Consider the following 23410-nt stretch of genomic DNA (forward strand, 5'->3'; position numbering starts at 1 on the left):
GAACCATGCCAAGACCACCGCGCTTGAGGAGCATCCTGATTGGGCAACTTTCAACGTCAACTCTTCGACTTTGACTTCTGTAACGGAGTACAACAGCTAGTAACTTACGAGCGTAGCTGACTGATATATTCACCACTACCTCCGCATCGTCCTTGTTATCCTTCCAACTCCCGATATATACCTGTTGTCCTTAGCTACATCCTCGAGCCGTAGCTGGAGGCCCTGTCCTTGACACCACCGCTCGGGAGTGCTACTCGCCGCCAAACTGCCATCAAGATGGAACCCTCCGCTCCGTCCAACCCGTCCAACCCGCCGAACCCCCCTCCTAATCCCAATAATCCGAATAATCCTAACAATCCTAACAACCCCAATAATCCTAACAATCCCAATAATCCCAATAATCCCAATAATCCACCAAATCAAAGCTCTACTGCCCTCCCCGCCGCCCAGCAGCAGAACCTAATCCGCACCGATCAAGTTCAGAAACTCCCGCACCTGACCGATTCGCAGAAAGCGACCAACACCCAGGTTGTGCGGAGTCTGTGGGAGACCATCAACGCGCATGCTCCGGGTACTGCCGAGTATAACAACGCCCATTCAAAACTAGCCGGCCTCTCACAGACACTCATGCGTCAAATGAAGACGTTTCAGTACAGGCAGATGCAGCTTCAGCAGCAGCAGAAACAGATGCAACAGGTGCAACAGTCGAGTCAGGGGCAAGGACCGATGAAAAATGAAGGCGCCCAGCCAGCCCAGATGCAGCAACAGCAGCAACAACAACAACAACAGCAGCAGCAGCAGCAGCAGCAGCCGCCGCCGCCGCCACGAGCGCAGCTGGGTCAATCACAGTTTCAACAACTTTTGCCGCAGATACAGGCTAAAGTGAACAGTTTTAGTTTCGTATATCCGCCCAAGATCGATAAGATACAGGTTGAAGCGTGGCTGAATGATGCTAAGTTGCGATATGGCATCGCGTTGCAGAAGCAGGAGTTGGGCAAAGCAAAGCTAGCCGAGTTACGCCAGACGTACCAGCAGCGTCAGAGCGCGGGGACTTTGACGCCGGAGGAGATGCAGGATTTTAAGAATCGACAGGTGACGGCCAATAAGCTCTATCAGGAGGGAAGTGAGTTCCTTATCAAGTTTAAAGAGCAGCAGGACTCTTTTCGAGCTGGGCAGTCACAGGGGCAGGCGCAAACGCAGCTGCAGCCACAGCAGGTGGCGCAACAGCAAACATCAAGCGTGCATCAAAATAGACCTGGGCTTGGTGGTCCCAGTCCTGTTCCTCCTCCGCAGCAACAACAACCACAAGGTCCAATCGTGAAAACTGAGCCGGGCCTACCTGCTCAAGCGTCCAATGGCCCAGCTCCCTACACTATCAACTCTGCAGTAGCTGCGCGAAACCAGGCAGGTCAAACAACCATGGCTCCTGCCACTTCACAGGCAGGCCAGCTCTCTTCACCGGCACCCGCGCAGAATACCCCTACTTCACAAGTTTCTCAGTTTCCCGGGCGACCTCAGCAACACATCGCTCAAAACCCCCTACCGCAGCCACAGCAGCCGTACACTCAACAACCATCACGAACTGAATCCTCCAGTACTCCCATATCCGCTACGGCAACACAGAACATCCCGGGCCATCCACCAGGCCCACCTCGCCCCCTCTCCCAAGAAGCTGCCTTTCAACAGTCTGCCCAAAACTACTCAAAGTCAACTCAACAACCACCACTCACTCAACAGCAGCAGCAACAGCAACAACAGCCACCGCCACAGCCACAGCAACAGCAGCAGCATCCACAGCAGCCGCAGCCTCCGAACCCCCACGCCCACCCGCAAGGCTACGCGCACAATCGAACTGATAGCAGCTCGCGCAGCGTGCACATGACCATTCCCAAAAACCTGAACGTCAAACCGCCTGAACCTGTCTCCATGGATCCTGCACGCCCTACATTATCTGGTGGGCCGAGCCATGGCGCGATGGGCGCGATGGGCCAACCGGCTATTCAGAAGCATCCTGGATATGTACTTGAGGGGGAGGGCCAGCATGTGCTTAGCAAGAAGATGTTGGATGTTCTTGTGAAGCAAGTTACGGGGGGTGGAGAGGGTCAGGGTCTTACTCCAGATGCGGAAGAGGTATGTTATTTATTTATTGTTGTTTACAGTATACGTTCGCGGCTCGCGTTACTTTCTCCATAAACTATACTCTCACCATCTCTCTCTCTCTCTCCTCTATAATACGCCTAGCTAACATTCAACCCCCCCCAAACGCCGTATAGTTCATTCTCCAAATGGCCGACGACTTCGTCGACGACGTCATCACCGCTGCATGCCGCTTGGCTAAACTCCGCCCAGCCTCCACACTTGACATCCGCGATATCCAGCTAATCCTCGAGCGTAACTATAATATGCGCATTCCGGGATTCTCATCGGACGACCTGCGTACAGTGAAGAAACCCCACCCTACACAGGGCTGGACGCAGAAGATGTCTGCTATTCAGGCTGCGAAGGTTACGCAGGGAAGGGCTGAATAAAATCCTCTTGTTCGATTTGTTTTTCTTGATGGTTGATGAGGGAATTGAACTGAATTTTGGGGAGTGCTGGGGAAGAGTTGGGCTTGGGGTTTTTTGATGTGGGGGTTGGTTGAGGCGTTATGAAGATGTCATTCTGTTTGGCGCGTTTGTCCCAAGCAAATCGGGCGTGAACGACATCGAGGAGCACGTGTCGAGATCATGACCTTTCCATTCCTGTTGGACCTCCTGGGAGGTTTTCTTTCTCTCTCCATTTTCTTCTTTCTAATGTCCATGGGTGGGGTGGGGTGCTGGCTGGAAATTTTTTTTTTTTTCTTTCCCTCTTTCTTATGCCATTTCTCCTTTTAATTATCTTTCCTCTATGCTTGCAAAACTTCTGCTATGAAAACTCAGGATATGTAATCGGCGAAAATCGGCGTGGTAATTTTTGGATCGTTGGAATGAATGAATGGACGGGCGGATTTGGGATGGGTTGCAAAATTTTCAAGGATTTGCATTCTTATTGTTGTTTGTTTCCTTGATTGATTTGTGTTATGTTTTCTGTTCTTCCTTCTTTTTATTATTTATTTTGCATTTATTTTTATTTTTATTATTTATTTGTTTATTCAGCCGTTTTACCCGCGGATGTACTGTTATCATATATTCCTAGGGGATAGATGATTTATTGAGTGAATGGTTTTATTTAATAAGATCAGGACATGTTACAAGGGGTTCATTCAGTTCTCTGCCAGCCGATCATATAACTAGAGGATGGATAAACTCCCTTCTTGAATGTACTGTACATCACTTATTAAAGAAGCTGAATAAAAAGAATCTAAGTCTATTTAAAATTGTTAAATTAGTGAGAAATATATATATAGTATTTATATTTATCTAAAATATTAAAGATTTTTTTGGCTGTTCATTGAAGATATATATCCACCGACAATTTACCGAGTTAAAAATGGTTGCTGTTGAGTAGATGAAATTTAGGGACTCAGGTAAGGTATATAAATGATATATGTACTGCATATTAGGCTAGTGAACTCTAAACCTAAGTGTTAGTTATGTATAGTACATACTAATGCCTATATCATCTACATTGAACTATCGTTGTTTTGAACTCATCGCAACGCCCCGCAAGTAGGTGCATGGCGTTGCATATCTCCAGCCCCGGAGGAACCTACCTACTGAAACCCCTTCCTCAAATTCTCGTATCGACTAGCCGGATAATCCAACAAATTCTCACTGTGATCCAGATTTCCAACCCCCCCTAGGCCATTCACCGTCGTCGCAATCAAACTCCGCTCGCTCCCCACCGGAGCATCACCGCTAAGCTCCCACCACATTCCACCCCCCATCCCCCTTTTGCGAATGTAATCCGCCTTCTGCGCCACAATCGCTGGCGTATCATAACTAATCATCTTCCTCGCATTTCGATCATAGCTCCAACTCGCCTTCAAGTCATCGTCATTCACCTCCTCGCTCCCCGGCTGGGGAAGGACTTTATAATCCCACACCCCAGACTCCCACGACCCCTCGCCGACCCCCTGGAACGGATGCCCGGGTCCATCAGTCTGCTCGAACGCACGGCCATATAGCGGCAGCCCAAAGACGATTTTCTTCGGGTGCACGCCACCTGCGACATATGCGGTGATTGCCTCGTCGGCATTGAACGGTGTCGACTCCGGCACGTCTCTAGACGGGAAAATGTTGGCCATGTGTCCCGCTTTCCTATCCCAGCTCCCCGCAAAGTCGTAGCACATCAGGTTCCAGAAATCGAGATACTTGTCCATATCCGACATGAGCAGCTTTTTATAGTTTGTCTCGCCGCAGGGGACGGCAACGGTCAGTAGCAACCGTCTCCCCTGCGCATGCTGGGCTGAGTAGGCATCCAATGCTTCTCTGGTTTCTTTCAGGAGGCGGACGAAGTTCTCTGCCTGCGCGGCGTCCTGTGGGTATTCCCAGTCGATATCGATGCCGTCGAAGCCGAGATCTGCGAGGAGCTGGACGGCAGTGCGGGCAAAGGTTTTTCGGCCGGTTTCTGTAGAGGCTGGAACCGGGAAGTTGGCGCTGTAGGTCCAACCGCCGATGGAGAGGAGGGTTTTTAAATGTCTATAGTGCTTTTTCAGGAGGTAGAGCTGCTTTATGCAGCCGTAGACGTTCTCGCCTGGTTCTTCCCAGGAGTCGCCGGGATAGCGCTTTTCGACATCGGCCCAGGTGTCGGTTAGGTAGCTGATATTAACTAAGGGGTTAGCTTGGGGGAGTTTCCTTCTACACGGCGGTCATGGAATGATATTGGACGTACACTTCACCGGAATCTGGTCTAACGTTTGCAAAGGAGTCTGTGATTACATTACGGTTAGAATATAGTTACATGTAGTAGTTACTTCAACTTTCCGAAAAGAAAGTATATCTTCGTGATATAGTTTCTTCTTTCAACTTCAACTCTTCTACTTACAGAGAATATGAGTGATATAGTTTCCTGGGATATCCATAGGTTGATAATTACGTCCGTAAATACCCTAATAATAAGAGAACGGTTTAGATGTTACTTTCTCCAGAAGCTTATAGCATCCAATATAAACAAAACCTATTTGGTTATGGGCCTTGGGAGTCAAAGCTTACCCAATTTGTAAAATACCCAACAGTCCTGAACCCCTCGCTCCCGGGGCTCGGCCCAACCGGCGGCGGAAGAGAAGGCTGCACTGCGGCAGCCGCTGGAACTGGGGGCGGGACTCCTCCAGACAGAAGCGTAAAAACCTCTTGTGGTGGCGGAACATTGGCAGTGGGGGCGGGGAAGGGATCGGCTGGAGCGTCTCCGCCAGGGATATTTAATACCTGGCCAACTTCGATCTGACTGGGGACTGATACCTGCGGGTTTGCAGCAATCAGAGCGTCAAGAGAGATACCGCGGGCAACGGAGATTGCCCACATCGAGTCTCCGCTGGCAACGGTGTAGGTAGACATGGTTGTAGTTTTCGTGGAGGGGAGTGTTGAATGGAAATAGGCAATAATGTATTGAACTATGCGAAACTAGCTTTGACGATTCCCTTAAAGTAGTTACAGTATGAGAGGGGTTGCCTTATATATGCAGTCTGTTGATGGGAACCTCGTTTGACGGCGGCGTGGCTGAGAAGATACAACAAGTTGCGGATTTGGCGGGGCTCGGAAGGCTGAAATCCACTGCAGGGGGGGGTGGGGGGGGGGGGGGGTATTTCTATATATTATTATTCGCCGCAGATGGGGCTGGGAGGCCCGGGAAGTGTGCTGCGGATTAGGCGTCTTAGGCCCTGAGTTACCTCTAATTTTTTTTTGTTAAGCTAAGGGGGCCCAGGCAACACTGGTAACACAGCGTCTTAACTGGTTGAATGATGAATGGTCCGACGTATTGATATTCTAAGCATATCGTCAGGAATATATTATTTCATCTTCTTCGTATAGCTAGATATTATTATTGTTAATAACTCTCACATGCGGGCATAGCCCTTGTGATACTTTCATGGAGATATTTGCTTCTTCTGTAGCTTGTTCAGTACATACATTTTACCCTTTCTAGCAATGACCAAGTCGACATGCATATGTCTGATATTAACCATGTCTAGCATGAGTAGAGTACGATTTTATTCACCTTTTTGGGGCAATATCTAGGCTTTGACTTTGTATACACACCCCCGTAGATTCTCGCCTATAATTCCCCCGCATCATCCGGCCCATCAGCATGAACGAGAGCTATCCAGATGACCACAAGCACTGCAACCCGACCCTGCTCAGCCTTATTAGCCTAGACAACCCCCACAGATGACCGCCGAGCACTGTTTGCGTAGGCTGCCGCTAAGATCGTCGGTTTTGATCATCAACTGTGGCTGATCTTGCTAGCTTTTCACCTGCCAGCCTCAGATGCCAATGCACAAGCGCGTGTTGGCACCAAAATAATTTCGGCGTTAAATATAACCTTCCCACTGCGATGTTTTGCCCTGATGGCGTTGGTTTTATGTATAGATGCGCCCTTCGTCTTCATTCTCTTGACGCTTTATCTGGTTATCCTGTGCAGAAATTAATGCTTTAATTTTTATTTTTTTATACTTCCGAGATGGGAGACTCCATCGGTGCGCCTTCCTCGGCCCCAGCGCCGACGGCGACGACGGCAAGACGGCCGCAACCGCACCTAGACACCAGGAACCTTGGTTCGGCCCTGCCAGTACCGGACGACCATGGTATGGACGCACTTATGCTTCCCCGGGCTAGGAACTGGAACAGACTCTGACCCCCTATTATATCTTGCACTTGCTGATTGATATCTTTCATCTTTTCTGGAGCAGACATCCATGACCAGCGTTCTCCCGCTCCCTCTCCCCGAGTTGCTGAGGAATTGTCGACTGTTCATGAACCTTATAGGAGATTTAGCGGTAGGGAGCATGATGCCTAACCCTAGTTATGTTGTTCGGCAGAATATAAAGCTTATTATACTCTCCTCACCTCTAGCTCGACACACGCAGAAGCATGATCTTGGCCCAAAATGGCACAAGGAATACTCCGACCTTGACATATTCGCCGGACGGGTCCTGATAATCGATTTTGTTAAACAGGGTGCGTACAGTTTGTAAGAGCTGAGTGGTGTTGGGGATAAAAAGCACAAGGAAGCTAAAGGGGAGAAAGGGGGATACATAAACTAATTTCTTTCTCCTGTGCACATTTAGATGAGTGTAAGGTCGGGATGCGCAAAGTAGCTGCGCAGGAAATTTATGACCTCGAACACCTCCGGAAGGTGTACACCAACCCGGAACGAAATAGCGAAGCCGTGCTGCGCGTCTTTCATGTGCAGAATGCAGAGTGGGCCACCAATTTTCTCCTGCGCAAGTTCAATATCGATAACCGAGACGATCTTGTTGGCACTGACTTTGGCCGCTATGTCCGCCACAAACGTCCCGAACGACGGGGAGGGAAGCCCTTTCTGAGCGGGAAGACGTGGAAAGTACAATATGATCCTTGGCGCGGGATTAGCAAGACGTCCTTTGGCGTAGATTATTTCAAACAATACCGTTGCCCTGATCCGATGAATCGAGTGCCGAGGGGCCCGCATGAACAGGATGATAGCTTGAAAATGATGGAACTGAATTGCTTCGATCAAAATGGTAGGCCTCCAGCCAACTAGTTGAACAAAACGAGGTTTTTATGCGGAGGGAATTATAAATGCTGAGCAAATGGAACTCTGCACTGCGGCTAGATAATCCCAAATATGGCTATGATGTCTATGTGCAGCGCGTCAGTTGCTATATCCAACACAAACAGTCCGCCATTGGGGTGCCCACGAACCCGGATATCAAGAACCCTTACATCATCGACCCCCCGAAAACCGACAGTGCTAGGCAGCGTAGGAAGAACGAATACATCCCACGTCTCGACACTCTCGATAACGGCAACGCGATCCTCATCTTTGACAATTCACACACCAACTGCATCGAGGACACCTTGATCGCGGCACGGCGCTTCTGGGAATCACGATGGCGCCGACTCCCTTTCTTCCTGGCGTTCGAATCTCGCGATCTCGTGGCCACGGACGAGCAGCTCGCATACCAATGCTCGAAGATCATCCTTGAGGATATTTTCAAGGCGCTGGTGTTGGAGTGGGATACCTTTTTGGACCTTGCTATGGACCACGTTAGTATTTTGGAAGACAAGGTTTATGAGCAGCCAGCCGACGAGACGAGGGCACCAGAGCTATGGCTGAATTCAAATATTTGGCTGAAGGTAGAGAAACTATTGTTTATACATATTGACGTTGTCAAGGAGATGCGGCCAAGGCTAGGGGAGTTGGATGGTGCGTTGTCTTGTCCCTAGATGTTGGATTTATTATGGCTAATACTAACTATCTATCCAGACGAACTAAACCCAGACGATACATGGCTTGACAATATCCCGGGAGACTATGACAGGCTCAGCACATTGGTTGAGGAAGATTTGGTCAAACCAACTAAGACTTTGATTTCGCTGCTCTATCAAAGCGTTTCAATCCGTGATAGTAGACATAGCATCCAACTCGGTGTCAGCAGTATGTGCCGCCTCATCATACTTGGAGCATACATTTCACTAACACAACCCCTCCAGTGTGGCGGCTAAGTTGGATAACATTTATCTTCCTACCCCTGACTTTCATTGTCGGCTTCTTCGGTATGGCTCATAATACATTTCTCATCCGTACCTACCCCATCCCTAGCGTCCTATACTGACTCGATCTAGGCATGAACGTCGATGCGTTTGCCGACAACCCTAGCATTAAGTGGTACTTCATATCCTGCGTGCCCTTTATGCTCTGTGTGCTCGGTGCTTGGTACGTCGTCAAGCATGTCATCGCCCGCCAGCGCCAAACCCCTTACCAGCGCGGCATCTACGAGAACTTCTTTCACGACATGGCCACCGAGAACCCCTCTTTGTGGTCGCGCATGGGCCCTCGCGACTATGTCCGCCCGAAAGGCTACCTCGCTCGCCTCAAATGGTACCTTATCAAACGCTGGAGCGCACCCGAAAAGACAATACAGGCTAGGCGGGAATCAGATGATCATGGCGTCGATAGTCTGGGTGCTGTTTCGAAGCTTAAGCGCTACTTGATCTGTCGCTGGACCGCGCAGATCGCCGCTAGCCAGCCCGTTGATCCGTCATCTGCTGGCTCTCTTGATGCTGGCCAGGTAAGCTTCGACTTAGAAGCTGGCAACCCAGCCGAAGAGTCTCATGTTGTCGCGGAAGGACTAGCGGAGGCGACTGAGATGTTGGTCATACCGGCAACCCCCGTCATCGAAGGGGCATTTTCACTTGAAGAACCTACGAGTCGATTGGTTGCACCAGCCATGTATACTACTACTAATGATGAAGCACGTCTCTCCCGAAGGTGGTCCCGCCGCCACCGCCATCAGAGCAGCGATGGTAGTGGCGATAGGAGTAGTGGGATTTTGGTCGAAGAGGAGGATTCTCGATGGCTTAGTGAGCGGGGGAAGGAGGGGAAGCGGTTTATGTGGAGGTCGTCGAGCTCAAGGGATAGGAATGAGGCTAAGAAGGAAAAAGAGGAGGGAAAAGCTGAGCTGGATCAGGAGAATAAACAAGCGGGGAGTTCCAGCGGTGCTGAGGGTCATGAAGAGGTTGTCACTGGCAGTGATGCTGCTGAAGAGAGGAGCGATGAGAAGATGCACCCGAAGACCTAAAAGGGTTTCCGGGAAACTTGAGGTCATAGATGCCCCAGATTAGACTAGAGGGATTAAACAATGCTGTGAGTATGGATTGAGGTTTGGTTTCAGCTTTGAGATTTTTGAAGTACGGTGCTAGCTGATATACTTTTTGGATACCTTCTAATGCTTTTGGAGTATTTTCATATTTCGGACCGTTATTTAACCCCTGATGACGTTTTCCACCCCGATTATGCACTGTACGATACCCACATCTTGGTAGATTTTGTGCTAGATTGCTTTGGTTTTTTTAATAATTTATTGGAAGCGCATTTATCACCCAATACCTTCCCATTAATTGAATTTTATAAAGGTTATGAGGCCAATGGTCCTGGAATATGAAGCTCGGAGAGCAAAAAAAAATATGTTTCTAATAGATCTCTGGCGAGATACATTCTTCCCGATGCATAACTGCCCAGAAAAACATTTACCATAACACGAAAAATCATTCCTACCGAGAATCAATAAACTCTTGAGAACAGAAGTATGCAAAATATTTGAACTTAAACTCAGGAAGAGGAACAACAATCGAAACAGAAATCGTACAAATACATTGATACGCATAACATCCATTTATCCATCTCCCAACCTCCAATTTCCAATTTCCAATCTCCAACTCCATCTCCTGTTCTCCTTCTCCCATTGTAGAGTCCATTCAGCCCTCCAAGCTAGAAATTCTCCTTGCCCCATACGAAGTTGAATCCAGGTTCGGAATACATATTGCACTTCACATGAAGCGCGCTACCTAGGGGCTTAGGGCCGCAGAAGAACACGCCCGCCTCAGCTGGGGCATGGATCTTGCGAATCGACCGGAAAACCATGTCCCAGTTCGGACGGCCAAAGTTTGTCGGCGCCCGCAGACCCGTGATGGTATCTTGCTCTGCATTTGCATCGTTTATCATAATATTCGTGGCGTCGTCGACTTTAATGCGGGCAGTGAGATACTATAGATTTTATTTCAATTGGCATCAAAACGCAGTAGTTGAGCTGGAAGTAGTGATGTGCACATACGGTATGGATTTCAATATGATTAGCCATGTCCTGCGCTTCGATGGCTAGCAGCAGAGAACGGAACCACTCGAAAGAGCCAAAATCTCTGCACACCCAGAAGAAATATACCTTGCGGAGCCTGGTCTTCTTCTGTGGGTAGTTCATGCGGTACCAGATGCTCTTCAGGATCGAAGCGAAGGGTGTGACACCAATACCCGCTCCCACAAGAACTGCGATCTCGTACTTGAATACATCTTCAGACGCGCTTCCGAATGGGCCGTCTATGTACACTCTAGGTAAAATGCGGCGTATTTTGGGATCGACATCGTCGTCGGCAATTTGTTTATCAACACCTACAACTGATAAGACGCCCGCCTTGGCCTTTTCTCCACCCTTGTTTTCAAAATCGCAACCGAGAGACTTCGCGAGCGCTTTGGTAAAATTCCCGACACATCGGATATGGACTGAGATATAGTTCTCTTCAGGGGCACTTGTGAGAGTGAAAGGGTGATATTGCCACACAGATACTTCCGGGCAGCATAAGAAGATGTACTGTTTTGTTTGCATGCAGTAGGTTAGGAACATATATTGGAAGTGTATGGAGAAGTCTCAACACACCTGGCCGGCTCTAGTTTTCGTCTTCTCCTTCTTGATCTGAATTTCGCAGACGTTACTCGGATGCTGGATAACCTTCGAAATATACGTCCTGTGCCGTCCACGGATTTCTCGCATGATACGCTCGAGGAGGTATACCGCTCCCCCGTACATCCAAAAGAGCCAGAATACGCCTATGCCGTTGCAAAAAGGCGGGAAATCCGGCTTGATCATGCAGAATGCACCATGCACGGCCCAGAAAACGAAGAATATGACAAAAAGGTGGTGTGTGTACCAGAATCGCTCGAAATTTGCCCGGCGTGGTTTCTCCATCGCCGTTAAGACCATGGCTGTGAGGGCAATGAGCATAACATAACCTGACCAGCCAGGGCCGCTGGCCACATTGGCAAGGATAAATCCCTTAAAGCCTAGGTTTTGTTTTGCAGCAAGTTGGGCGAAATTATTCCAGTGGGCGATTGTATGGACCCATGAGAAGATAAAGATAGACCAGCCCACAACTAAGAACCCAGTTAGCATTCGGCATACGGGGAATTTCGCAATTGGCAAGGGTGATTTGACGAACGTTTGTGAAATGTGATGTTCTTATCTATATCAAATGTCAGTGAGTGACTACCAAGATCCAAGAAAAGGCAAGAATGGTTCACGCACCAAACTGAATAATACCGTTCAACGGAGTCTGTCTGGCAAGTGATATGAGGGTCCGACAGACAGCTATATTTCTCAGTCAGCTCGGACTTGCAGTACATACAGGAGAACTCTAGGCAACTTACGGAAGAGAACTAGGGCAACATCGAAATGCAGAACAAGAGCAGATGACCGAGCAATAGCAAAAGTAGGACCAAAGATCCCTCTCGCTCCATTAAGATTGTCCTAGCATAAATCATTAATATCATTCTTTTGCTCAGTGAGAATGGAGTATCACAACGCACCTTTAGTTGGTAATTTAGAAATCCAAACACAAATATCATAAAATGGGAGACGATGAAAACCAAGACGAATCTGACATATCAAATCAGCAATTCTAACACCACTCGATATAATATCTAGATAATACAAAAATGATCCTAGAGACGTAGGCGGGAAAGTTTCAGTAGCTAGATGTAACTCACAGTCTTCTCCACCCTTCGTTAACCATCCTATTCCAAAATCATAAATCAGCAACGAGGCCATATATTCCAGGCTAAAATCAATCCTGTCCACAGGTTAACTCCTCTAAGAAATTTTTTTAAAAGAAACATACCATCGATCAAATTTCTCCTTCAAAGTTAAATCCCGTGGCGGCTCTCCACTCATCTCTCCTGTCATCAACATCCGCGTCAAGGGCGGCCATCTCGCTCGTTCTGTTTGGCCACCCCATGAGCTTCCTCCACTGCTCATGGCTGTGTAACTATTGAGGGACACCCAATAAGGAATGGGAGGACGGCTCCAATAGATAACTCAATAACAATGGGCCCACTTAAGGTTAAAAGCGTGCGAAAGTGTGAGAATGATGGCAAAATGGTAACCTTCGTATAAGCCTCCTATAGATATTTGTTGTAGCGCACAGATGTGAAAGATGGTGATTGGATATTGAAAAGTCTACACCGAGTTTTGTTCTCAATAACCAGCTTGAGAGTACAAAATCGGCAGAAGGGAATTAAAAAGTATATATGTCCGCGAAATGAGAATGGAGGAGGAAAACGACCGTCAATAGGATGAAACGCCTGGGTATTACAGCAGAGAGAGCAACGGATATACAATCCTTACTGCCTTTGACTTGGAGCAAGCCCAACCACCCAGCCGATCCAAACGGTGACCGTGACGGCTGTTCCTCGTATTAAAAAGACCGAGCTATCACGACGCGCTCTGCGACAAGGAAACACGGAAGGGATCAAGGCGCAAAGAAAAGCAAGAATTCAGCAGTGCGTGAAAGGAGGAGGTAAACCAAAATAACAACAAAAAAGAGAAAGGAAAAGAAAAGCATTAAAAGGAGATCAAGAGAAAATGGAACACGATATGAACCTCTCATTGTCCCGGCTGAGCGCCGGCCGCAGGAATCATCGAAGATGCAAAACATCCTTCAGGCAGAGCCTGTGACAGGGCAGGTATCAGAACAGTCAGTCTGTCAGGAAAAAGAGGTTATACACTACTGAACGCCACCAACATCATATTACTACAATATTTCTCATCATCATCAGCTTACTACAACACTCATCTAATACTTGCTTATGCTAGCTCTCTTGGCTCGCACATATATTTTACTATAAATAGCTCTATCTTTTGTATGAAATAGATATAGGAGATAGTGTACAGATAATATAACAAGCAGATCTTGATACAAATAAGATTCATATGTCTCCAACATATTCATCTGTGACACCCAATCCGACAGTTATGAGCCCGGTAAGCAGCATCTGAAGAGAAGTGTGATACATCAATCTCAATCCTCATTCAAATTTGACAACAATCATTTGAACTGAGACAATTGATTCTCATTCATATACAGTCTGATCAACTCAACTGTTATATCAAACACTGATCTCAATCCTCATTTAAACTGATAACTATCATTTGAACTGAGATGATAGATTCTCACTTATATACATTTCAATATACTCAACTGTTATACATTCTGATTTCTGATCATATTCACAAATACTTGAACTGATTCCTCAATTCATTCAATATAACTAATATGACAGACAAGACAATGTCTAGTGCAACTGTACATCTTAGCATTTCTGAAGATTGAAAACTTTGATACAAGCATATGCTAGAATATGCAAAGAATAAGAAGATATCAGACTTCATTAATCTTGACAAATCTGATATCTTCTCTGAACTAGAAGAACCTCTGAAACCTGAGTATTCAGATAAAGCTATCACAGAGATTAAGATAGTATATAATATTAAGATCACTGTGTGAAAAATCAAATATATAAAATATGAGAAATTGAATGAAGATATGATAAAGATATAAGATATTATATGAAGAACAGTGAATATCATAGAGCTATAACATGTATACAGTAAGAATGATAATATAAAGAAGATTATCTATTTATTAAGAGATTGACTCTCACTTACAATCACAGATTATCAAGATAATGTGAGAATCTGATATCATGATCTCTGTAAAGCACTGAAAAATAGAGATATAGAAAAGTAATTAAATAACTGATCATTTATCAAAGATAATATCAAAGAGATAAATATAGCTGAATAGTTCAACTTAAAGAAAGACTTCTTAAATATAAATCTAGCTATTAATACAGAATATATACAAGCATGAATAAAGAATATCTGATATGATAAAGATGTCATATCTTTAATAAAGTTAGTTAAGAACTTCAAGAAATAGTATAGAGAAATGAGTATTCTTAAAGAAGATAAATCTATGAACTTTACTACTCTTAATAGAAGATCTCAGTAATTATTATTAGTGATATTCAGAAACTGTATCTACAGAGTCTGTCACTGATACACTCAGTGCTACTATCTTAATTCATCAAGAAAGTCATCTGAATAGAAGAAAAATAAGAAGAAGAGAACTCAGATTGATCAAGCTCTTAAAAATCAAGAATTGAAGAGATATATTGATTATGTATTATCAAGAGATTTATTAATAAATACAGATATAATAGATGTTAATAAAGCAGTTCTAGAAGATATGATTCTGAAGTAATCAGATTATTAATCTATCAATTATCAATCTATTAATCAGCAGATCTGAAAAATATTAATGAACTCTTTAAATTCACACTTCTATCTCTGAAACTTCTGAATCTTTGATACTGATGCAGAACAGTATATATACAATAATCAAACACATTTTCTATTATTTACATCTGTGAATGAGAATGTAGAAGTCTATACAGATAATTTCAGCACTAAAGTTAAAGATTATAAAACTATTAGAACTATTATAATAAATGAAGTAGAAAAGCAGTTCAATGTAAAACTTATTAACACAGCTTACATTCTGAATTTCTATATAAATATCATCACATGGAAACTGTATTTTCATATAGAAGGCATCTATTATAATGAAAAAGACTTCATATTGTGAAAATGCACAGATAATATAATCTTTACATGTATTAAAGTATTTAAGAGATTGCTAGTTATAGAATATAGTGATATAACTGTTTTCTCAACTATATTGAAAAAATTCATAATTAAAGCTAATGCAGCTATTATATTACATACATCTAATATTACTATATCTGAAAAAACAATATCTTTAAATTCTTCAACTTCTATAAATTCTTCTTCTAATCTGTTAAAATACACTTTATTAAATCATTCTTTCAATCTGTCAATACATATAAAACCTTCTCAAAAACCTAAGATCTCTATAGCTACTCAGTCTACATGATATAAGAGATTAGAATATTCATTAAAAATTATCATTTAAAAGCTTACAAATGATGCAATTAATGTTCAAATCATTAATCTAGAAGATGCTGCAGATGAGCTTATCACTGAGCTTTGTAAACTCTGTTATCTATTTAATGTAAAAAATCAAATATCTAGATATTCTTATATTAGATCTCAAATACCATTTAAACATCTATACACAGATATTATACATGACTCTACACAGTGCTATAATAATGAGTGTTATCTCATACATTTCATGTGTGATTATCTACATTTTCATATAGCTATAACAGCTATTTAAAAATCAAAAATCTGAAAAGCTCTTAGACAAGTTATCAATTGAATTAAATATCAATTCAACTCTACTATAAAGATTATTCATATTAATAATAATACTGTAATCAAGAAAGCAGATGATTTTATAAATTAAGTGAATAATAAAGATCTAGAGATGAAGTATTCTTCAGAGTATATTTATAAGTAAAATAATACAGCAGAGTAAGCAGAAGCAATATTAATAACAAAGATAAGAACTCTATGAATAGAATCTCTTCTGTTATAATCACTTTTCTCTGAGATCACACTTACTGTTACCTATCTAGTGAATTAAATCTCTACTAGAATTCTAGATTGAAAGTCATCTCTATGAGTTTTGAAAGAATTTCTATAAATCAAATCTCACTTCTATACTTATCTTCAAATCTACAGATGTCACATCTATATAAAGATACTGAATAAAGTTCTCAATAGAAACTGCTCTCAGAAGCTAAATCTCTGAGTATATATTAAATATCTAGTTAAATATGATTCTATAAACATCTATCAAATTTGAATTTCACACTTAGAACAGGTGATAAGAGTAAGAGATGTGATATTTAATAAGAATAGAAAATTCAACTCAGAAGATCTCTACATTGAAAGACAATTAAGAGATTAAGTATCTAAGAAGGTGAAGCTTCTATATATAAAAGTTTGAGAATCATCAATGACTTCTATCAATCAATTGAAAGAGATTATAGACACTGCAGATATTAATGTCTTTCATTTCAAAGAAAATACTCAAAGCTCTGAAAAAATAGAGAAGAAAAATAACATTTTAATTCTTTCTACATCAGATTTAACACCAGATTCAATACCAGAGTTAACAGGTTCTGATGTTAATATTAATACTCATTCAGCTGTAATAGATAATTGAACATGAAATATTATATTTAGAGCTTATAATATCAGTGTTGATTTTAATAAAGCTAATATCATTAAAGACTGTAGAACTTAAAAATATAGAGCTGCTCATCTTATAACAGTTTCAATTATTAAAAACAATGCTTATTAAATGATCAATGATGTATTCTCTTATTCAAATTCATACACAGACTTTAACAAGTCTCAAAATTTATTTTCTAATACTGTTTTCATAGTTATTAACAAGACATCTATCTCAACAGTATTAATTTCTTCAAGAATTCATAGATTTCAACTATCAGATTCACTGAATCACTGAGTAGATATCAAAAAACACTCATATTATGAAGAATTTGAGAATGCTGTTAAGAGAGAATAAGATAGTATATCTCTACAGAATATATATAAAATTACTAGCAGATTACAGAGAGATGTCTCAGTTATCTCTCTATAATAAGTATTTATCTACAAATTCAATAATGAAGATTTTCTTTTGAAATACAAAGCTTATATCTGTGTATATGAAGATCTTCAATCAATCACAGATCTCACTATAAAAGCTTATACTCTAGCTATCAGAGATTTCTGAATCTTATTAGCTTTAACAGCAGTATTTAATCTAGATATGAAATAGCTAGATGAAATCAATATCTTTATTAATAGTGATATTGATGAGCTAGTATATATAAAACTATCTGATAAATAATGAAAGTTGAAGAGAGTGTAAAATTTGAAGTGTATAAATCATGTACTAAAACTTCAATAAGTACTATATAAATTATACAGATCACTTCTTCTCTGATTAAATGAACTATCTTTAATATTGAGAATACTAGACTTTATCTCAATATCAGAGAATTAATGTCTCTTCTCTAATGATTGATTAATCATCTTCTTCTATATAAATGATATCATTATTCTATTACAATGAGAAGATTTGAAAGAAAGAGATTAACTAATCAAAGATCTTAAAAATGTCTATAAGATTCAATAGATAAGAGATTTGAAATGATTTCTTAACATGTGAATAATATATAATCATCTCAACTTGAAGCTCTGACTATGTCAGAATGCTTATATTAATAAGATAGTTAATACATATTATCTCACACACATCTATAAGATATATATCTTACTAACTAATGCTTCATTAGAGTCTTTTAATAAGTCAGTTATATTCATAAAAATTCATTATTATTAATAATGTATCAGCTTCTGTATCTACTCAGCAGTGATGACTCACTCTGATATCATATATACAGTGAATAAACTAGCTACATTTATGATGAATTCATCAGAACATTACTTATCAGAGATGAATAGAATAATATCTTATCTATGTAATATGAAGAATCTCACTATTCAATATAATAATAACATTGACAGATCTCTATAACTTGATCTCAAATCTAATATTATTGAAGCTGTTAGTAATATCTCTTTTACAGATAATCTGAATTGTCACTCTATATAAGAATATATCTTCAAACTATTCAGTGAGACTGTTGATTGAAAATCAAATAGATAGATAATTATAACTACATCTATCACAGAAGCTGAGCTTGTTACTATCTTATGAGCTGATAAGAAGTTTATCTGATGAAATAGATTCTTTCAACATATTCAATTTGAACCTGATCACAAGATTCATATTCAATGTGATAACTGTCAAACTGTTGACATTCTTACAAAGAAAGACCTCTCTATAATCACAAAGCTCTGCCATGTTGATATATATGAAAGCTGGCTCCAAGAATGTGTTCAATTCAGTGATATTACAGTTGATTGAGTGCCTACAGCCCAGATGCCAGCAGATGGCCTCACTAAGGCTCTGCCATGCCAGAAACATACAGAATTTGTCAAGATGCTAGGACTAGTTGATATATCAGATATCATCAAGGCACAAGCAGAATAAATGATCTATCTTGATATAATCTCTACAGATTCATCTACACTCTTTTTGTTGCAGCTTCATTTACACTTTCATTTACACTTTCATTTACATGTTACATTCGCTGAAGGGGGTGTGTCAGGAAAAAGAGGTTATACACTACTGAACATCACCAACATCATATTACTACAATATTTCTCATCATCATCAGCTTACTACAACACTTGTCTAATACTTGCTTATGCTAGCTCTCTTGGCTCGCACATATATTTTACTATAAATAGCTCTATCTTTTGTATGAAATAGATATAGGAGATAGTGTACAGATAATATAACAAGCAGATCTTGATACAAATAAGATTCATATGTCTCCAACATATTCATCTGTGACACCCAATCCGACACAGTCCATAGCCTAGAACTTGGCGGACTTCGCGTGAGGAACAATAACGAATGCACTGGCTACCGATCTTTGGCGGGCAGGTATGAGAGTGTGTAAGTTAGCTGGGTGTCTGGCGCATCCTTTTCGTTCGCCCAGGCCCTATGGGGGGCAGGATATCAATTCTGGCCCTTCAAGTAAACTTCCAAGAAGGATTGCAAAGCAAAACCAGGAGAAATGATACCGTATTATGATGAGGTTCCAGAGTGTGGGAAGTAACTAATAAAAAAATGACACCCCTAAGCGCCTCGATCGAGTAGGAAAGCCATAAAAGTAGCGTCCATATTTATTCGGGGCCGACCCCAATCATGCACCTTTGTAGCATTATCTGTTTCATGTCTGCTTCACGATGTTGGCGTTGACGGTGCTGGTTGGCTGGGCTAGGGCAGAAGCAGCGTTTGCGCCAGAGTCTATGTTCAAACCATGTGTAACGGGCAATGCAAGGCGGCATACTTTGCAGCTCAACCCAGTTCAGGAGAGTAATCTGAGCAGTAATAACGTAGAACAATTAAATCATACAAATTAGAAGCCCTCACTCAATGCTTACATTTGTGCATAGGATTAATAAAGTTCAAGTACCAGCCAGGCAGGCTACCATCAGATATCGATTGATTCTGAGAGATGAGTAAAAAAAGATAAAAGTAAAAGAAAGCAAATGCTCTAAGATCCACGCCAACTGGTGTGCAGGTAAATGTATAATATATATTGATTTTTTCGGTCTTATATTCTAATCCAAAGTCACATCATTCCAGGCCATTTTAACCGTACTGGCGAGTGTTCCAACAATAGGGGGAGAGGAACGCGGCCACCCCTTGTTCTACAGGCCACTTGTACCAAAAATAAAGCTTCGCCCTGGTAGCCCATAGTCGCTATCTACTTTTCCAGAGCTGCCGGTGCTTTGTGCCCCAAAACAAGGAAAAAGAGCGGAAGTGGATACGAGGAGTAATTCTATCCCGCCCATCCCAGAGCTTCCAGCTCTTTCCGCACCCCATCCTCAGTCCGGATTTTTTTCATCTGCGTATCCTCTAGCTTCTCCCCGCCCGCCACGCGCATCTTCAGCTCTTCAATAGCGCGGATCTTCTTCAGAAGCCCGCGGATCTTTTTATCTTGGATCGTACCACCACTAGGAGTCATTGGAGACGTGACAGTCACGTCTGGTGGTGCTGGTGCCGATGTGCTGTTGGGTGCTGGGGCACGAGTGTTAACACTAGGGCGATTATGGTTTCCAGGCCCCGTGGCAGGAGCGCCGTTGGTGCGGTTTTGATGATCGCTGCGCTGTCTACGATGGGAGCTGCGGCTCCGGTCGCGGTTCTGGCGGTTAAAGCTGTTGGGATCGAGCGTCTGAGAAACAGTATTTCCTCGAGATCGACTGCGTGAGTGACCTCTTCGCTCCCGACGGTCAGCGCTGGGTCCAGTTGAGATACCTGAATCTGCGCCAGCATCGGCCGCCAGATTACCGGCCTTTTCCGCCATTTCCCTTGCCTTCTTTGCTTCGCGCTTTTTCTTGTTCTTCGCGGCGGCTTTTGAGAGTTTCTCATCCCCTTCAGCTCCAGGGGGGAGTGTTACCCCGCCTCCCGGAGCGGCGCCAGGTGGAAGATACTCCGCAACGGGCTCTGCGCCTGGAACGACGCGCCGTCTGGGCTTACCAAATCCATTTGGGCCATTGCCGCTGAGCGTAGATGATGATTCATCCCTGACAAATTTCTCCCCTCCTTCATCTTCTCGTCTAAATGCTAGCGGAGTGGTTTGTCCGCGGGCACCGGGCGGTCGATATGCCCCGGCTGGTTTCGAAGGCGCTTTCTTGGTAGCTAGATATGCTAGCGCAGAGGGGTGCGGAGTGGGCATTGGGTGGAGTGGGTTTTCCGGTGGGTGAACCGTCGCAGATTGGGGTCTCCAGCAGACTTGGTACAACTCAGTCAAATCCTCGTTGTACATTAGCCCTCCTCCGACATGCCAAATGCGTACTCCGTTATCGACTCGGAGTCTCGGACTCGTAGTGGCAGTCAAAATGAATTTGCCATCAGGACTCCACTCGCACACGCTGGCGTTGGATGCCTCGATCGTAGCTATTTTCGTATAATCCTTGTCCAGATCATAGATGTCCATTTGCCCAGCAAGATTGCCAAAACCGGCAACAACCACGAATCTTCCATTAGGGGAGAAAATTATGGTGTTTCTAGGCGCGAGGGCAAACGAGTGCGTTGCGACAGCGCGATTGTTGAAAATGGTGGTTTTGGCAGGCATATATCCATAAACAACACCGAATTCTTTCGAGTTCGGGGACCAGGTCACATCATGAATGGGTCCTTCCTTGTCTATATACTGCAAGTTAGCCAACAAGATATGTCAGTGTAAACAAAATGGGTTACGTTGTCCTACCAAGGTCGATTCTTGAATCGAACCCTCCATTAGCGCTCAGGAGATAGAGGGTAGTTTCTCCGTAGTAGCTTTTGCCGGTTTTGTCGACATCCGTTTGCGCAAGAACGATAAGTGTCGTGCCAGTGTTGTTCCACTTCAACTGGACTTTATCTCCCTTGAAAAAGTTCTTCTGTGAAACAGGAGAGTTGAATTGCGGCATATTGAAAATCCTCACGGATGCCGGCAGCCCCTAGACCATTGAAGATGGGGTTAGGCCAAGGCAACGAAAAAAAAAAAAAAAAAAAGCAGAAATGTATATCAACTCCGACTAACCTTTCGCTCTGGAATGAAAACCGCAATTGAGTTGTTTTTTCCCGGAGAGAGCGCAAAATCCACTACCCCTTCCACCCGCAGCTTATTCCACACCTTCCCTAAGTTTCCGCTTTCGTAGAATTGAACCTCGTTGGTGACGACTCTGGCGCAATACTTCTCATCAGGTGTATATTGAAGATTCCAACCAGTCTGGGATTTCTGCACGTAGCTTCCGATGAATGAATGCTCATGTTTATTACCCTCATCGGAAAGGGCGTTTTCAACGACCCTCCAGACCTTCAAATTTTTGACGGCATCGCCGTTCTCGTCCTTCGAAGGTCGTTGCCAAGTAATAATATATGTGCCAAGGGGTGAAAAGCCCAATTCATAGACATTATCGGCCGGGAGGGTAGTAATGACGTGGCCAACAGAGGCATCGACAATTACAACACTGTTGCAGAAAGTTATTTTTAGTCAAAGAAGGAAAAGAAAAAAGTCACACGTGGTGAGGAAGACTATGCACATACCCTTCTGGAGCCGCCCAGGCAAAATATCGACCGCATGGAGAGTAAGCGCAGCAGCGCAAGTTACCATCCGGCCTATACGAATAAACCAAATTAGCACCAGTTTAATTTTCATACCCGTAAGAGCCAGCCATTAAATACCTCGTAAACCCGGGTAAGGACTCATAGACTGGAGCTGCATCCACGATGGAAATACCCTTCTGCGTTCGATCTACGAGGATGTAAGTATCACTTTCTCAACATGCACTATGTACGCACAATGAGGGTGCACAACTCTAGGAGCTATAGGCTTCTTAAATAAAGCGGGCAAAATACTCACACGCATACTGATTTGGAGCTGCCATGGCTACTCAAAGCCACAGTTCAAAAGAGAGCTAGAGAGCTGAGATGAAGAGTGGAGAGCAGGGCCAATGAAAAGGAAAATGGCAATGTAAAAGGTCAAGATTTTGGACCTCTAAACTGCTATGCAGTATGCAGCGTTTTAATTGATCGTGTGGCAAGGACAACGAGTTTTCCCGATTCCGTAGTTTCGAAATTTGGTACGTCACCTTTCCGCTGTGTATCTTTGTGTATCTGATATACGCAGGGCGGTGGATGGAACACGGACAATATGCCAATATCCCCAAGCTAGTAGAACAGAAGAGATTTATCTGTATCTGGTCCTGTCACTTCCTTGCTCTTCGTTTTTCTTTTGCGTTTTCTTTATCCTTTGCTTCTACCGAGCTTGACAAGTAAATGCCAGCCAGTGCTTGAAACAAAATGATGTTGGTTGTGCGAACGCAGGAGATCAGCTAAGCTATCGTCTGTAGCTGGGCAGGGCTGTTGAGCAGCGGTTGAGCGATACGGAGACAGTAATCCCAAGGATCACCGGAGAAGGGCGGGCGGAGGGCGAGGGGGGAGAGGGGCGGGCGAGGTGGAAGAGAACAAGAACAAGAAAAGAAGAAGAAGAAGAAGAAAGGAAGAACAGTCGAAACCTCAATTTTTCTCGAGTTTTCGATGATGTGGGCTGAAGGCGG

General features: G+C 43.3%; 5 protein-coding genes across 6 annotated transcripts; 2 read left to right on the forward strand and 3 right to left on the reverse strand.

Annotated features, from left to right (window-relative positions):
• Nucleotides 1-10: 10 nt before the first annotated feature.
• On the forward strand, nt 11-3372 carry BDBG_06742 (transcription initiation factor TFIID subunit 12). The gene is made up of 2 exons (XM_002623257.2): nt 11-2130; nt 2274-3372. The coding sequence occupies exons 1-2, from the start codon at nt 277-279 to the stop codon at nt 2526-2528; spliced, it is 2109 nt and encodes a 702-aa protein (XP_002623303.1). The 5' UTR covers nt 11-276; the 3' UTR covers nt 2529-3372.
• Nucleotides 3371-5691, reverse strand: BDBG_06743 (chitinase). The gene is made up of 4 exons (XM_002623258.2): nt 5133-5691; nt 4966-5029; nt 4813-4849; nt 3371-4739 (listed from the first exon to the last, which is right to left on the reverse strand). Exons 1-4 carry the CDS (start codon nt 5472-5474, stop codon nt 3692-3694), a joined length of 1491 nt encoding a protein of 496 aa, XP_002623304.1. The 5' UTR covers nt 5475-5691; the 3' UTR covers nt 3371-3691.
• A 906-nt stretch (nt 5692-6597) lies between these two features.
• Nucleotides 6598-10163, forward strand: BDBG_06744 (the record flags this gene model as incomplete). Of its 2 annotated transcripts, XM_031722754.1 has the most annotated exons (8): nt 6598-6721; nt 6827-6913; nt 6990-7094; nt 7205-7639; nt 7732-8325; nt 8386-8556; nt 8613-8675; nt 8745-10163. In XM_031722754.1, 8 exons carry the CDS (start codon nt 6598-6600, stop codon nt 9698-9700), a joined length of 2535 nt encoding a protein of 844 aa, XP_031579604.1. In that variant the 3' UTR covers nt 9701-10163. The 2 variants fall into 2 exon arrangements, with proteins under 2 accessions (XP_031579604.1, XP_031579605.1); XM_031722755.1 differs by lacking the exon at nt 6598-6721 and having other exon boundaries at nt 6785-6913.
• Nucleotides 10164-10389: 226 nt separating this feature from the next.
• BDBG_06745 (NADPH oxidase) lies at nt 10390-12703 on the reverse strand (the record flags this gene model as incomplete). Its single annotated transcript, XM_002623260.1, has 9 exons — nt 10390-10665; nt 10733-11263; nt 11330-11823; nt 11889-11912; nt 11975-12037; nt 12097-12196; nt 12256-12325; nt 12436-12462; nt 12567-12703. The coding sequence occupies 9 exons, from the start codon at nt 12701-12703 to the stop codon at nt 10390-10392; spliced, it is 1722 nt and encodes a 573-aa protein (XP_002623306.1).
• A 6834-nt stretch (nt 12704-19537) lies between these two features.
• BDBG_06746 (eukaryotic translation initiation factor 2A) lies at nt 19538-23350 on the reverse strand. The gene is made up of 6 exons (XM_031722756.1): nt 22714-23350; nt 22536-22605; nt 22398-22469; nt 21892-22321; nt 21580-21808; nt 19538-21515 (listed from the first exon to the last, which is right to left on the reverse strand). Exons 1-6 carry the CDS (start codon nt 22736-22738, stop codon nt 20149-20151), a joined length of 2193 nt encoding a protein of 730 aa, XP_031579606.1. The 5' UTR covers nt 22739-23350; the 3' UTR covers nt 19538-20148.
• Between the last annotated feature and the right edge of the window lie 60 nt (nt 23351-23410).

The sequence above is a fragment of the Blastomyces gilchristii genome (assembly GCF_000003855.2).
Source record: "Blastomyces gilchristii SLH14081 genomic scaffold supercont1.14, whole genome shotgun sequence".
In the NCBI taxonomy this organism is placed as follows: domain Eukaryota; kingdom Fungi; phylum Ascomycota; class Eurotiomycetes; order Onygenales; family Ajellomycetaceae; genus Blastomyces; species Blastomyces gilchristii.